Below are 17,276 nucleotides of genomic sequence, written 5' to 3' on the forward strand. Positions count from 1 at the left end.
TTTAATTATTTCAATTAAGCAAATACTCATAACGATGCCCTCAATAATTGTTAAATTGTCAATGGGCAACGTTATGAGCATTTGTTTATTCGAAATAATTAAATTCAATTATTATTTGATTACTTGTTTTTCATAATTTTATTATTTTTTATTATCTTGTAAATGGTAGGGAAAAAATTTTAAAATTTTGCAGTTGTGTATAACTTTACACACCCTATCAAAATAGCTGTCAAAATGACAGTGTTGCCATTTATGAAAATCATCGATGACGTCATATCTCTAAATTGGGACACCCTGTATACGTTATTATTGTATGTCAAAACTGACAATTTGAAATACTAATCGACTGGTCTAAGCATTTTTCAAAAAAACAATTAGTATTATAATTATTGAATTTATTCCAAATTACAGACATAACTTTGTTATTTACTATTATCTTGTAAATGGTTGAGAATAAAAATTTAATATTTGGCAGTTGTGTATAACTTGATACACCCTATCAAAATAGCTATCAAAATGACAGTGTTGCCATTTAAGAAAATTAACGATGACGTCATATCTCTAAATTGGGACACCCTGTATATATTATTATTGTATGTCAAAAGAAAAATTTGAAATACTAATCGACGGGTCTGAGCATTTTTCAAAAAAACAATTAGTATTTGAGATATTGAATTTATTCCAAATTACAGACTCTCTCTGTATATTTTTTCTTATATATATTTTCTTAAAAAAATGGTTTGTCAAAATTTATATGCTTATTTTCATGCTTTTTTTGTATAATAAAATGCCTTTTTTCATAAAATCGTTATGCTTTTTAAGCGCTTTTTTTGGGTTTCTTTATGCTTTTAATTCCGAACTCTATTTATAAGCCAAAAATTACTCTATTTTAGTAAAATGTTTTCTACGTGATAAGAATGACTTTTCAATGATTTTTTTAAATGTGTTGAAAATATGACTATTCTTCTTTCATGTTGATTTCACAGAATTGCTGTATCATTATTATTTTCTGAACAATAACATTGCGAAAAAAAGCTCTTTGGGATAAACAAATTGAATAAAATTTAAACTAATTGACGCATCGTCTTAATATTTTTTGTGCATATATGGACTGTTTGACTCAACTTTTCATGCAATATGAAAGTCCTAAATTCATTTTCGCAAAAGTCATAGCAAATTTTTTATTTTCGAAATTTTAGTTTTATTTTGCAATATCCGAAGCAACAAATAATCGGACTAAAATTCAAAAAACTCTATTTTAAACCTTGGCTCTTCTACTAAAAGAAAAATATTATAAATAAGACATTTAATTACCCTATTTTTACCTATAGCGATTTAAACGAAGAACTCTCATTTTTGACTTATTTGTTAATAACTAAATTTCTCGTCCAAACTGTGACGGGCATTTTTGTATTTATAATGTATTAGGTATATAGTACCCAAAAAACCCATTTGCAACCTGGCTACTCAAGTGTCCCGAACATGGTATATTTTTGCCTTATTTCCCTTGTGTATTATAGTTTATCATATTAATGTCACTGTCGTTGTCGTACTGCCGACGCGACGGACGCACGGTTGTGCACTTTTAAAAGTTCATAGAACTTAAATTTTTTTGTTTTTTTTTATGACGCGCTGATGTAGCCTCTTAATTGTAAATTTTTTGTAATAGAAAGTGACTGTAAAACTCTTTCATTACAGATAAACAACTTTTAAACGATTTTAAATGCTTACTCATTATATAGGTCTGCAAAAAGCCAAACTATTTAATATTTGCAAAGCTGGCCAGGGTAAGCTAAAGCAATTTAGTTCTTGTTTACCTTGCTGGGAATAGTTTTGTTTGGAGCATACACTTTACTTTGTGGTGGAACAGTCACTTCTTGGATATTATCACATTCATATTCTTCTTCTTGTAGAGCCTTGTATGTTTCGCTTTCGGCAGGATTAAACTTTACTTGTCTACGTGTTTGCCTAAAATTAGGGGTATTTAATAGAAACCAATATTAAATATGTATATAAAACAGTTGGGTACTTTAACAACTAGACATGTTCTTCATCAATACACGATGTTTCTAAATAGGTGCGACAAACTTTAAGGGGTAATTCTGCATGAAAAAATAATGACAGTTTGCTTTATAAACGTATGCTTGCAAAAGTTTTGTTTCCGAGATACGGGATGTTGAATTTTTTCTTACAAACTCACAATTTATTTATTGCTCTAAAACCAGTTGAGATAGGCTAATAAAATTTGGTAGGTTTTAAGAGATAGTTATTGTGGATTTTTTGACATAAAATTAAGAATTTTATATTCACCATTGGCGTGCACTCGGGATGTATCTAAAATGTTTATATCCGTATGCACGCCAATGGTGAATATAAAATTCCTAGTTTTATGTCAAAAAATCCTCAATAACTATGTCTTAAAACCTACCAAATTTTATTTGCGTATCTCAACTGGTTTAAGAGCAATAAATAAATCGTCAGTTTGTAAGAAAAAATTCAACATCCCATATCTCGGAAATGAAACATTTGCAAACATACGTTTATAAAACAAACTGTCATTATTTTTTATGCAGAATTACCCCTTAAAGTTGGTCGCACTTATTTAGAAACACCGTGTATTGATGAAGAACATGTCTAGTTGTTAAAGTACCTAACTTTTTTATTATCCAACATAAACAAATGAACCAAAAGAAGAATGTTAAGAAAACTTAAGGCTGTAGTTGGGTTTTAAATTCAGTATTTTATAAATGCTAAAATATTCCACAGGGTGATGCGAACTTTGAGAACAAAAACACAGTTTGATTCGTACACCCGGTATACAATGAAAATTTACCTGTTTAGCAACAATATTATTACAACGGTATTGCTAAAGAATCAGGCTATAACATATTAAAAAATCACTAATCACAAAATCACCAAATTTTTAAGTGGGCCGATTTCTATGAACGTAAGTTATATTTTCACCGGTTCTAGATACCAATAGAAATTTCTCAATTTACTTCTCTGACTAGACTAGCACGTCGCAAGTTATCGGCCAGCCGATAATGTTCGATAGGTCAAGGGCCAGTATACGATTGCTCCCTTCTTAAGACATGATTCCTCTTGGAACTTTGTTGGGATTGGAAATGGATCCTTTATACTTTAGAGGGCCCTTAGAAAAAACTCCTGAGGAGATCACGGATCTCCTCAGCGAGGAATGACCGAAGGCAAAGGTTTCTGTTGTAGGGTAGCCCACATGTTTACGGGCAGTCTAAAAATGACGCATCTTTGTCCATCTTTGGACACACCTTTTGACGCACCTTTGACGCATCCATCGATTAGAACGACGGCAAAGTTCTGGGACGCTTTAAAGAGAAGTATTTAGGCCTCCTGGATACCCCGGTAGCTCGAAAGTGGTGGAGTTGGCACAATATCTAACTATTGGGTGAGTATTGTTGAGGGTGATGAGCTAAAGGCCTGCACTGAGGTGCATCCACAAACTCATACCTTACCATTAGAATCAGTGGTGTCATGGTACCGGAACCCGCCGGAACGCCGCGCCGTTCCGGCACTGATTAAGAAAAAAGCAACAATTAAAATAAAATAAAAAGCAACAATTCCAGAATTTAAATATTTTTGAATTAAGCAAATGCATATACATTTTAAAATATGCAGACGTAATTTGTATTAAAAAACATCAAGTAATATTTTACTTGTCAAAAAGTTAGTAAAAGTGCGTTCCCGCACTGCTAATTTTGCCATGACACCACTGATTAGAATGTACTTGAGGTGGTCTAGTTCTTGGAGGAAAGCCGTAAACTTTTACATAGGACGGACCAGCTTTTCAGGAAGAGCGTTGGGCTCTTCGCTCTGACGTGCCTGGAGACAGACCTTACTCGAAAGCCTCTGGAATAGGCAGCCGAGGGTAAGGAAGTTAAGGCCTCGATGCATGTACCGAGGAAGAGCTGGGCGAGCATTGTAAAGCCTAGAAGAGCAAATAAGTGGTAAGTTATATAGTTCATTAGATCATTTTTTTCATTATCGTTATCACTAAATTTGGTATTTAATATTCGTGTATCATTCACAATATTACCAAAGGCTGCTAGATAGAAAACTTTAGTTAGATATACTTACGATTTATTTCTCGTTTGGTTCTGCATAGTATCGATATTTGATTCACGGTACAGATTACGAGGAGAACTGAAATTTGTATGTCCAAGCTAGAAAAGAAAATTTTAAAAATAAATACCAGACTACTTTAGATTTACGTTACTTAGTTTTTGTCATGCATTATACAAATAATTGTGAATATGATATACATATACAGTATGAGCGTATACATATACAGATGAACGCGCTAATAACCGGCAAAATAACGCAAAACATGGAAAACATAATAAATTGCGAAACAAAAAAAGATGAAACTAGTGAAGGTGGAAATTATCGTTATGAACGTAAAAATTATAGGTCTGGATCCCGCGTATGAAAAAAAAGTTTATTAATAGCAAGCTGAAAATTTGTTAATAGCTTAAGGGTATCTAGTTGGACAAACTTTGATATATGGGAACACTGGAACAGGGGCAGTTTTATTTGTGGAACAGATTAAAAATTTGGAAGGGTCAGACCACGAAAACGGCACATTTATTTTGTCCGACAGAACAGACTTAAACTCTCCGAGAAGAGATTAAATTCTCATGCAAAAATAAGACTGCTATTTATCACCAAATGGGCGTTTTAATGAGTGGAACATGTACAATATGTCAAATGACAGGAATTATGACAGGTGATAAATAGCAGTCTGATTTTTGCATGAGAGTTTAATCTCTGTTCGGAGAGTTTAAGTCTGTTCTGTCGGACAAAATAAATGTGCCGTTTTCGTGGTCTGACCGTTCCAAATTTTTAACCTGTTCCACAATTAAAACTGCCCCTGTTCCAGTGTTCCCATATATCAAAGTTTATCCGACTAGACACCCTTAAGCTATTAACAAATTTTCAGCTTGCTAATAATCAACTTTTTTTCATACGCGGGATCCAGACCTATTAACATTAGGTACATTACTTAGTTTTCCACCTGTAAACGTATCAGAGGAGTAAGACAACTGTCACTGTGACAGTAGAATTTTATAAAATATTCCAGCCACAGACGTCCAAAGGTGGAAAACTATGTAATGTAATGTCAATTTTTACGTTTTTAACGATAGTTTCCACCTCCACTAGTTTCATCTCTTTTTGATTCGCAACGTATTATGTTTTCCATCTTTTGCGTTATTTTGCCGGTTATTAGTGCGCTCATCTCTCATGCGTATTGTGTCTGTACCTATATCTACTGTATTTTAACTGTTATCTCAGTTTTAGAGCAATGAAGCAACTTGAGAAAGGTATCATCATCATCATCATCATTTTCTTTGGCTTGTCGCTATGCGGGGGCGACATCACTAATTGCATTTCTCCACACAATTCTATCTTGGGTCATATCAATGTTAATCCCTTTAGCAACATGCCCTGCCTTATCATCTCTCCACAAGTCTTCTTTGATCTTCCTCTCCTACTCCTTCCAGGAATCTGCACTTCAGCAATTCTTCGTATTGGGTGATTAACGTCTCGACGTTGAACATGACCAAACCAGCTTAACCTATGCTCTCTCATTTTGACATCAATTGGTGCCACACCTTGACTTCCCCTAATATACTCATTTCTATTTTAATCCTTCTTTGTCACTCCACTCATCCATCTAAGCATTCTCATTTCCGCCACATGCATTCGTTGTTCCTCTTTCTTTTTCACTGCTAAACATTTAGTTCCGTATATCATAGCCGGTCTTATGGCTCTTTTATAAAATTTTCCTTTCAGCTTCATTGGAATTTTTCTATCGCACAACACACCACTCGCTTCTTTCCACTTCATCCATCCAGCCCTAACTCTACTGCATGCCTCTCCATCTATTTCTCCATTACTCTGTAATACCGATCCTAGGTACTTAAAACTATTGCTTTTCACAATCATTTCACCATCCAAAGATACGATTTTATCTGTAGTAACTCCATTTTTAAATGAACATTCCAAATACTCTGTTTTTGTCCTACTAAGTTTTAAACCTTTTCCCTCCAGAGCTTGTCTCCACTGTTCCAGTTTTTGTTCTAAGTCTTTTTCATTATTTCCTATTAACACTACATCATCAGCATACATTAGGTACCATGGAATGCTACTCTGTAGTTTCGCTGTTATCTGATCCAAAACTAATGAGAATAAATATGGACTAAGCACCGAGCCTTGGTGTAATCCTACTTTCACCTGAAATTTATCAGTCTCTCCCACACCTGTCCTAACACTAGTCGTTACTCCCTCATACATATCTCTCACAATCTTTAAATATTTGCCAGGGACACCTTTCTTATTGAGTGCCCACCACAGAATCTCTCGAGGAACTCTGTCATATGCTTTCTCAAGATCAATGAATACCATATGAGCGTTGATCTCTTTATTCCTGTATTTTTCCATCAATTGCCTTACAATTAAAATTGCATCTGTTGTTGATCTGCCCTGCATAAAGCCAAATTAATTATCGGATATTTCGGCTTCTTCACGTATCTGTCTATCAATTACTCTCTCCCATATTTTGCATGGTGTGGCTAAGTAGTTTTATAGCCCTGTAGTTTGTACATTGTTGTATGTATCCCTTGTTTTTGTAGACAGCTACTAATATCATTCTAATATACTGCTTCTCCATTCATCTGGCATTTGTCCAACTTCATTAATTCTATTAAATAGACTTGCTAGCCAACTTATTCCTGTCTCTCCCAATGTTCTACATACTTCCCCAGGAATATCATCTGGTCCGACTGCTTTTCCTTTCTTTATTGTTTGAAGCGCTTGAGCCACTTCCTCGTTTGTTATTCTGGTAACCATTGCTGTTACTGTCTCCGTTAACTCCACCGGTTGTCTGTCAAATTCTTAATTTAATAACTGTCAAAATACTTTCTCCATCTCTTTTTGACATCCTTTTTGTGAATTATTATTTTATTATTTTCATCTCGGATACATCTAATCTTATTAACATCTCTTGATTTCTTTGCTTTCTGTTTGGCTATTCTATAGATCTTTGCTTCGCCTTCCCTGGTATCTAGTTGATCGTATAGGTTTGAATACGCTTCTGCTTTAGCTTTTGCTACTGCTACTTTCGCTTCCTTTTTGGCGACCATATAGTTTTAAAGATCTATGTCCGATCTGGTTTCTTGCCACTTTTTATATAATTTTCCCTTCTCTTTCATTTTTCCTTGTACTTCATTTGACCACCACCAAGTCTCTTTATCCTCAAACTTCTTTCCTGACGTTTTCCCAAGTATTTCAATAGCCGTCTCTCTAATAATATTGGCCATTTTTCTCCAAATTGTGTTAGGGCTTCCTTTCATGCTCCAACATATTTTTTCTACTATTCTTTCGCTGAATAGATCTTCTTTCTCATCTTTTAGCATCCACCACTTGATTTTTTGTGGCCCTCTCCGATATTTTTGTTTAGTTTCGCTTTTTACTTCGATGTCCAGAACAAGCAGCTTATGTTGTTGGCTTAATGTCTCACTAACTATTACCTTGCAGTCCTTGCATTTACGTACGTTTTCTTTCCTTATCATGAAGTAGTCTGTATGTTGTCCACTTTTGTAGGTAATAAGTTGAGTTTCTCTCTTTTTAAAGAATGTGTTAACAATCGCCATATCCAATGCTGTTGCTAATTCAAGCATGTCATCTCCAGCTTCATTTTTAGTTACAAACCCTAATCCCCCATGTATTGTTCCATATCCTGTCTTGGCTTGGCCTACATGTGCATTGAAATCACCTCCTATTATAACCTTCTCCTCTGCTGGAATATCACTCAGTACGTCTCCTAATTGGTCATAGAAAGCTCTTCTTTCATTCTCACCCAGACCTGTTTGAGGAGCATACAGTTAAAGGTGTAATAATTCTAATACCGTTCTAAATAACGTAAATAACACAGTTTTGTGTCCCTTGTCCTTTATAGCTGCAGAAAAACCAGTAGGTACACGCAAGACATTATTGTTTTAGAAATATTTGGTAATTTTGGTTTAATTATAAATATTTGTTAAATTTACTTTTATATTACTATGTATATTTATACAGTAATGAGCACGCTAATAACCGGCAAAATATCGTTAAAGATGGAAAACATAATACATTGTGAAGTAAAAAGAGATGAAACTAGTAGAGGTGGAAATTATCGATATAAATATATAAATTAACATTACATTACATGTTTTTCCACCTTTAGACGTATCGAAGGAGTGTAACAACTGTCACTGTGACAGGAGAATTATATAAAATACTCCTGTCACAGATGTCTAAAGGTGGGAAACTATGTAATGTAATGTTAATTTATACGTTTATATCGATAATTTCCACCTCTACTACTCGCATCTCCTTTTATTTCACAATATTATTATGCTTTCCATCTTTTGCGTTACTTTGCCGTTTATTAGCGCGCTCATCACTATATATTATAGTCCGTTCACTGACGGTAAAATATTGCAAAACCTATAAATGTTAAAGAACCGCTTAAATTGACATGGCATTTGGCATACACATAACTAACATGTCAAAGAAGAAACGTGATACTGTGCCGATGTGTGCAACCCCGTCTCGGGGGTGAAAAAATATACGTTTAAAATAAGCCCGGAAATGGATTAACTGACTAATTCTAAGCAACTTTTGTTCTATAGCATTTTTTTACTAAGTTAATACTTTTCGAGTTATTTGCGAGTAAATATGTTCATTTTTCAACAAAAAACATGTTTTTAGATGGTTTCTTGAAAATAACTCAAAAGTAAGTAGGTATTGTATGGAAACAACATCCTTAGCAAAAATATAGGCCATAAAAAGGTGAAAAAAATTGTGTATGTATGAGATCCATAGACCCAGTAAAAGAAGAGTTCTAAGTAATAAAAATAGGTTCATACTCGCCAAATTCCAAATCGAATATTTCAACGTGAAATAACCAAAAAATGAAGCACTTTTTGGGGAAAAGTAATCATATCTTTTTTAAAATAAGCTTTATTTTTTGTTAAATCCTAGCATTAAAAGTAAGGAAGTTACGCTCAAAATAAAGTTGGTCCCTTTTCTGGTAAAAAAATCGTGAAAACTACCTCCTATAGGCATCCCAAATGGAATAAATCGTTACCACTTTACAAGTTGCTTTTCTCGTGTATATATATTATTTATATGATCTGTAAGTTGGGTCGGCGTAGCTCAGGCGGTAGTGTGTTTGACTCGAGTGCTGGTAGGCAGGGGTTCAAATCCTAGCACCGCGCGTCGTCAAGAACAACTAGACATTTTTAAAAATGTCTATAGGCTCCAGGTCGACTCAGCCTGAATATAATGAATACCTGCTATAATCCAGACTACCCTGCTATAATCCCAAAGCCACGAAAGCGGTATAAAACGGGAGACTATTATTATTATCTGTAAGTTTCATCGGCTCAAAGTGCTTATTTTTGTAGGAGCTGTAGTTGAAATTGCTTGAACTAGTCAATAATCACTAGTGTGTGCAAAGTCCTTTGGAACGATGAAAGTTGCAGATTATAAAAATAATACATAAGTAAAATACCTTGTGAAGTGGTAACGAATAATTTGATTTAAGATGGTAATTAGGGGGTGAGGTTCACAAGTTTTTTTGACTAAAAAAGGGGACCAACTTAAGCATAACTTGCGTAACTTTGCGTAACTTTGAGCGTAACTTGCTTACTTTTGATGCTAGAAATTTCATTGAAAAACAAAAATAAATATTTTTTAAAAAGTTTAAAAAAGTTTTAATGAGTTTCCCCTTTAGTTTTTTGGTTATTTCACGTTGAAAAATTCGATTTGGAGTTTGGCGAGTATGAACCTATTTTTCACTTTTTTTACTGGGTCTAGAGATCTCATACGTACACTATGTTTTTCACTTTTTATGGGCTGTATTTTTGCTAAAAATGTTTTTCCATAAAGTACTTACTTTTGGGTTATTTGCAAGAAACCGTCTAAAAAAGATTTTTCTTTGTTGAATCATGAACATATTTACTCGCAAAGAACTCGAAAAGTATTAACTTTCCGGATTTATTTTGAACGTCTCACCTCCTCATCGACATACAAATCGGAAACTCAAAGCACACATCGACACAATATCACTTTTCTTCTTTGACATGTTACCTAGGTGTGTGCCAAATTTTCATGTCAATCCAAGCGGTTATTTAAATTTTGGAGCAAAAACCGTGACTCTATGTACCTACTAATAAAGTGTTTCACTTTGCTGTTTTACATTAAACGTTTTTACAATCTTGTTTAATATACATATTTATGATTGTTGATCAAAGATAAATCGAAGTGTAATAGAAGTATAATAACGGTCATTTTAAAGCAAAATTTTAATACCAGAATTCTGAATTGTATACAAATATATCGGTTTAATAATTGTGCAATTATTGTAGCTAAAAATATGCATCACAGAGTTTGAGGCCCGAAAGTACGTAGTACTTTGGATGAAACATATTAAAATGGTAGGACACGGCTAATTTGAGGCTTAGACATCGAAAAAGCGACCATCATAGGTGAATGGCAAATTTTTGTCATTCTTTATGTGTTTGAGGTCGCTAAATCCGAATATGAAGTTTATTTTTATCTAGAATTGGTGGAACATGTTCAAAAATCAAATTTTAAGCAAAAATGCGAATAATAAATTTTGATGATTTTTCAACTTTAATTTGTTGTATCTTTGGTCGCTGTAAATATTTCCTTTTGAAAATTTTACTGTATCATCTTTGAAGTATTTAGATAACAATGAGATTTGTACGAAATGTTTAAAAAAAAATTAAAAGAGGAGTTATTATTTTTAACATTTTGTCTTCAGATTTCGTTAGTTTAAGTCATTAAGAAGTTTTCTGGAAAATTTCAAGTCAAAACATGCAATAGGAAAAAAGCTATGTGACTTTGTAGACGAGTTGCACACCCCAAAATACCTTATTTCCCGGGTTGGTGACCACGGTGTGGTTAATGGCTAATTCTAATCATACTTTATATTTTTGATGGTGCTAAAAACGAAAATGGGGTTTATTTTGAATTTTATATGGGGGAATATCGTCAAAATCGCAATTTCACCCTAAAAATAAACAAAAATGAAATCACGTTTTTTTGTGTTTAACTCGCTACAACTCTGTTCCATTTTAATATTTTTTTCTGAAATTTTTACAGTATATATTTCTCACCTTTCTGAAGACAATGGGACTCAATCTTTCAGTCTTATTATAATAAAAGTTATGACCTTTTTAATGTAAAAGGTGCAGATTGCCGAATTGCAAAGTTTAATCGCAAAAGTTGAGTAAGAAAATGTAAAATTTAGCTTTTTAATCAAGTTTATATTAAAATATCGAGTACACCAAACCAAATTTTTTTAGAAAGAAAATAGTGCAAGTTTTAATTTTAAGAACAACGTGATTTCATTTTTTTTTTATTTTTTGGGTAAAATTACGATTTTGACAATGTTCCCCCACTTAAAATTCTAAATAAACCTCATTTTGTTTTCAGCACCATCAAAAACATAAAGTATGGCCAAAATTAGCCATTCACCTTTCTATAATTCTTTTTGAATACTCAATACTTTTTCGTGGTTGAAAATTTGCCATTTTCATTGACAAATGTCACCTTTTCGGACGGTTTTTTGCGAATACCTTAAAAATTATGCATGTAACCAAAAAAAACTATATAAAACATTTTATAGCCTAAAAAATCAAACAGATTCGTTTCTTCATAAACCTTCCAACTATAATGCAAAAAGATATATGGTAGGCGAAAAGATATTTTTTTTGGGTTCATGCAATTTATTTTGGGTGCAATCGGTGTGTTCAACTTAAAATAACAGAGCGTGGGCGTTCTGGGAAAATCCACTAACTCCATTTCAAAAGCTTGGAAGAGTAAGGGCGAACTTACTATGGTAATATCATGGTAAGTTCGCCCTTACTGTTCCAAGCTTTTGAAATGGAGTTAGTGGATTTTCCCAAAACGCCCACGAATGGCCGATTTTAGGGGTGTAATGCTGTCAATACCTTTTGTAGTGCTTGAAAAGGACTTAAAAACGAGCACTATTAAATGTCGATTACGTTCAAACTAAGCGAGATGTGGTGCAAAAAAATTGATGACTAATGAGGTATTTTAAGAAAAAATAAGATGTATATTTAACCCCTCTTCCACCAAAATTTAAATGCATCGTTTTCCTTCCACAATACGTTTTATTATAGTGTTATTAATATGTTTGAAAAGTTGGACGGGTTTAAAATAAATGGTTTTTGAAAAAATAATATCAGATTATAGAGCGCATCTTTAAATTTTCTTAAAACTCTTCCTTTTCTCCATGTAACTCAAAAATGATAAGAGACACGAAAAAAGATACAGTACAAAAATGTAGAGTTTTTTCAGATAACACTTTTGTTTTGTCTTTCCCTATATTTATATATGTAATTTTCGAGTTACATGATGAAAAAAGAAGATTTTTAAGAGAATTTAAAAATGCGCTCTACAATTTGATTTAATTTTTTTTCAAAAACCATGTACTTTAAACCCGTCCGCCTCTTTAAACATAGATATAACACTATAGTAAAAGGTATTGTAGAAGTAAAACGATACATTTAAACCTGGTGGATGAGGAATATACTCCGCATTTTATCTTAAAATAAATTAGTCATCAATTTTTGCACCATAGCTCGCTTATTTTGAATGTAATTGACTTTTAACAGTTCTGGTTTTAAAGGTCTTTTCAAGGACTGCAAAAAACATTGGTAGCATTATACCCTTAAAATTGTTCGTTTCTCTGTTATTTTAAGTTGAACACACCGATTTGAGCATGCACCAAGAAAATCTTTTCTCACCTACCATATCTCTTTTTGTATTATAACTAAAAGATTTATAACTAAAAGATTTATAACTAAAAGATTTATAACTAAAAGATTTATAAAGAAACAAATCTCTTCGATTTTTCATAAGCTACAAAAATATTTTATATAGTTTTTTTCTTAGATACATAATTTTTAAGGTATTCGCAAAAAACCGTCCAAGAAGGTGACATTTTTCAATGAAAATGGCAAATTTTCAACCACGAACAACTCAAAAAGTATTGAGTTTTAATAGTTATTTTATGTATTAATAGTTATTTATGTATTAAGAGCGAAAAGTGATACATTATTGCTTGAGAGTAAGAGTTACCGCTCGACGCGTAGCGGAGAGCGGTAATTACTCGAAAGCAATAATGTCACTTTGCGCTTTTAATACATACAACACTTTTTCTACAATCACTTAATAAAATGAAACTATTCTTAAATCATTATTTTTATTGTAACTATTTTATATCTGTCATTATAATGTCATAACATTAACTTTTATATCTTTCAGTTTGAATGTTCAATGTGTTTGTATTTTATGGTTGAATGGTTGCCACGGACGACGAGCGTAAAGTCAAACTTTACGCGCTAGAGCGATAAAGTGACGGTACTCAGTAAACGTCAACTTTTCGTTGCCATTGACAAGCGAAAGTCTTCTTTATCAAGTGATTGTAGAAAAAAAATTAGAACAGTTTTTGCTTAGAATTAGGCTCTCTAGCCACTTTAGTGGTTATTTTGACCAAAACATTTTCCACCCCCGACAAGGGTGGGAAGCACCCTCAATATAAAAGTGCACATCAACATATGGTAGACTTTAAATAAGGAGATAAGTCGAGGCTATTCCCAAAATTTGATTAAAATCCATGCAATAGGATAGAATTCGGAGGTAATATCCTGTTCTTGCTCTCATTGACTGGCGTATAAATATAGAATTATAGTATGCAATATTATTCCTTCACTAACTGACAGGCTGGATTGCAGTAAACTTCCGCTGGCTTTCAACCTTAAATCATCATCAACAGCTATTCCATCCATAGTTGGATGTAAGCCTCCCTTAGATGTATCTATTAATATCTGTTGGCTGTTTTTTGCATCCATTCGTAGCCAGCAATTGGCTTGATGTCATCAGTCCATCTTGTTTGAGGTCGGCCACTACTTCTTTTGCTTGCCCTTGGTCGCGATTCGAGAATTAGCTTTGTCCAACGGTTGTTTTCCATTCTTCCTCTGTGTCCTGCCAGTTGCATTTTAATATGGCAATCTTCTGGATCACATCTGTTACTTTTGATCGTCTTCTTATCTCTTCATTTGACTTGCGATCACTGAGCTTAATGTTAAGCATTCTCCGTTCCATAGCTATCTGAGTTATTTGAACTTTAAGGACTACGCTGTTGTTAAAAGCCCAAGTTTCAGTTCCGCATGGCAGAACTGGCAACACGTACAAACTTTTTGCCTTTAAAATATTTGGTAAGTTCAATTTAAATACTGTTTGTAATCGATCAAATGCTGCACAGGCTAAGGAACATCTATTTAAATCAGCTTTTAGGTTAAGCTTTGACAGCTCTATTTTTAGGCCTAAGTATGTATACGACTCAACCTTTTCTATGGTACATTCCATGTCAAATCACTCAGACAAAAACTTTTGGATCTCCGATTTGTCTGAAACTTGGTGTATAGCTTCTGCTTAAAGTAAAAATAATAAATTTAAGGTCGAACCCTCTTCATCTTCTTTAACATTTTCTCAAAATATCATGTTAAGCAATTTTACAGTGATTTGGTATTTATTTAAACATTTTTATCGTAAAGTATCAATGGAGAAAATAATGTTTTAATAGAAGGGACTCAAAAATGTCATTACAAGGCATAACAACAAGTTATTTGTTACGTTAAAATACCGTGTTTTACATTATTCTCAATTCCCAAAATACATGTCCTTCGATTCGGATGAAAATTTGCCCACATATAGCCAAAGCGCAGGACTTTAAGTGGTAATAATTCTTACAGTTTTACAACATAAAAAGATTACATGCAATAATATAAAAGTAAAAAATATAGGCATCTACTGTAAATACAATTAAGATGGAAAATATGGACCGCACGAAAAAAATTGATAAAAAGAAATTTTAATAATTATTGTACTTACAATTTATTTCGAATAATTTCAGTTTCCACAATTTTTAGTTGATAGTGTAGCAAGATATAGTTGTAATAGGCATATCAGAAAATCATCACTTAACAAACTTAAGAAAGGTATTCGAAACATGCCGGAAATTCAACCTAAAGCTAAATCCAGAAAAATGCCAATTCTTCCGAAAAGAGGTTACTTACTTAGGGCATGACTTATCTCAAGACGGAGTACGACCAGATAAAGCAAAATATTCGGTAATTAAGAATTATCCTACCCCTACAAACGCTGATGAAGCAAAAAGCTACCCATAGCATACACATCACGTGCCTTCAAGGAAAGAGAAATCAATAAGCCTATAATTATGAAAGAACTGCTAGCTATACATTGGGGCATAAATCATTTTAAATGCTATCTATATGGGGCATCGAAATTTATTATTAAAACAGATCACAAACCATTGACCCATCTGTTCTCCATGACAGAACCTACATCTAAACTCACAAGAATTAGGCTACATTTGGAGAAATACAACTTCGACATACACTACGTCACAGGCAATAATAACTACGCGGGTAGTATTTCAAGAATATCCGTGGATCAGCTGAAAGGCTTATATATCGATAATACTCATATCTTGGCAATAACAAGGGCACAAGCAAGAAAAAATGCAAGGACTAAGGAAGAGTGGGGAAAGCCCGTCTCCAATCTAACAAAGACCGACACTCACAGTCAGGGAAAAGCTGTACGGAAGCTACCAATCCTGTCTTTTGTAGATAACCGTATTTCTCTCGAAATGAACATACGGATCAGAAACAGGATACGGGTTTGCCAAAGACTGCCTACCAATTTTACCAACTTTGATTTAGGTCAAACGTTGGGAAAGCTTAATCAGCTTGCGGAAGCTAGAGGAATTAAAAGAATAAAAATATATACGAATGACATTATTTTCACAAACTGCACAATCACAGAATTTATAGAGAAAGGAAATAAAATATTAAAAAATATAGAAATATGCATTTGCGAAGTACCTAAAACAATAACGGAGAAAAAAGAAAAGCAGCAATTAATAGAGACCTATCATAACCACCCGATGTTTGGAGGCCATGTAGGGAATAATAGACTAATAAAGAAACTAAAAGCAAATTTTAAATGGAAAACTAAGGAAAACGAAGTAAGACTGTATATCAAGACTTGCCACAAATGCCAAGTAAACAAACCAAAGAAAGGCCATACAGAGGAATTCGTAGTAACGGACACTTCCGAGAAACCATGGGATATAGTGTATATTGACACGGTAGGCCCATTCCCACGGAGCAGAGAAGGAAATCGGTACTGCATAACAATGCTCTGCGAACTGACAAAATACGCAGTAAGTATCCCGGTGCAGGACAAGGAGGCGCATACAATAGCTAGGGGTATATTCGAAAACTGCATACCCACTTACCGGCTAATGAAACAAATAAGGACGGATCAAAGGACGGAATACAAAAACGAGATAATGTCGAGTTTGACGAAAATGCTCAACATCCAACATAACTTCTCGGTAGCTTACCACCCTCAATCGATAGGAAGCTGCGAAAAACTACATCGCACACTTAACGAGTATGTCAGGTGTTTCATCAACGAAGGTAAGGATGACTGGGATGAGTGGTGTAGAATGTTCACATACTGCTACAACACCACCCCCAATTCATACCATGGATACACACCTTTTGAATTAGTATATGGGCGGTCAGCAAATATACCTGAGAACCTCAGCTCTAACATCCAACCATGCTACAATATAGACGCATATTATAATGAGCTTAAGTATAAACTTCAGTTTGCGCATACCAGAGCCCGCAAAATTTTAATACAACAAAAAATAAACAGGCAGGGGCAGAGCCAAATCGTAGCATCACCTCAGAAATTCAAAGTAAGTGACTTAGTCCTAATAAAAAACGAAGAGAACACCAAATTCGATTCCTTGTACAACGGTCCATATAGGATATCAGAGCAGGTAAAGTAAATTGCAAAATTGAGAACCGGAAAAAGTAAAGGAAGTTCATAAGAATAGGTTATATTCATACAAGAAGTGAATTAGTGTGGAAAAAGGACTAAAATATATTTAATTTGTAAATAAGATTTAATTTGCTTATAAAATAAGTACCAATTTATTAGAATAAGGAATAATATAAATATTTTATTGCTATATTTTGGATAAAAAAAGAATTTCTGTTAAGTTAGGGTGTTAATATAGTTGAGGACTTATATCTGACGATATA

At 33.6% G+C, this 17,276-nt stretch overlaps 1 protein-coding gene across 4 annotated transcripts in view; it reads right to left on the minus strand.

Annotated features, from left to right (window-relative positions):
- Positions 1-17,276, minus strand: part of LOC114336873 (PDZ and LIM domain protein 3) — a 189,442-nt gene that overhangs the window by 29,287 nt on the left and 142,879 nt on the right. For 3 of the 4 annotated variants that reach the window (XM_028287266.2, XM_028287268.2, XM_028287265.2), the window contains 2 exons: positions 4,114-4,199; positions 1,818-1,968 (listed from right to left, as the gene is read on the minus strand). In XM_028287266.2, the coding sequence (XP_028143067.1) occupies positions 1,818-1,968; positions 4,114-4,199 (237 nt within the window). Of the gene's footprint in view, positions 1-1,731; positions 1,969-4,113; positions 4,200-17,276 lie in introns of all 4 variants that reach the window. The other variant, XR_003653490.2, reaches the window with a different exon arrangement.

Source organism: Diabrotica virgifera, chromosome 1, assembly GCF_917563875.1.
Source record: "Diabrotica virgifera virgifera chromosome 1, PGI_DIABVI_V3a".
NCBI classification, from domain to species: Eukaryota; Metazoa; Arthropoda; class Insecta; order Coleoptera; family Chrysomelidae; genus Diabrotica; species Diabrotica virgifera.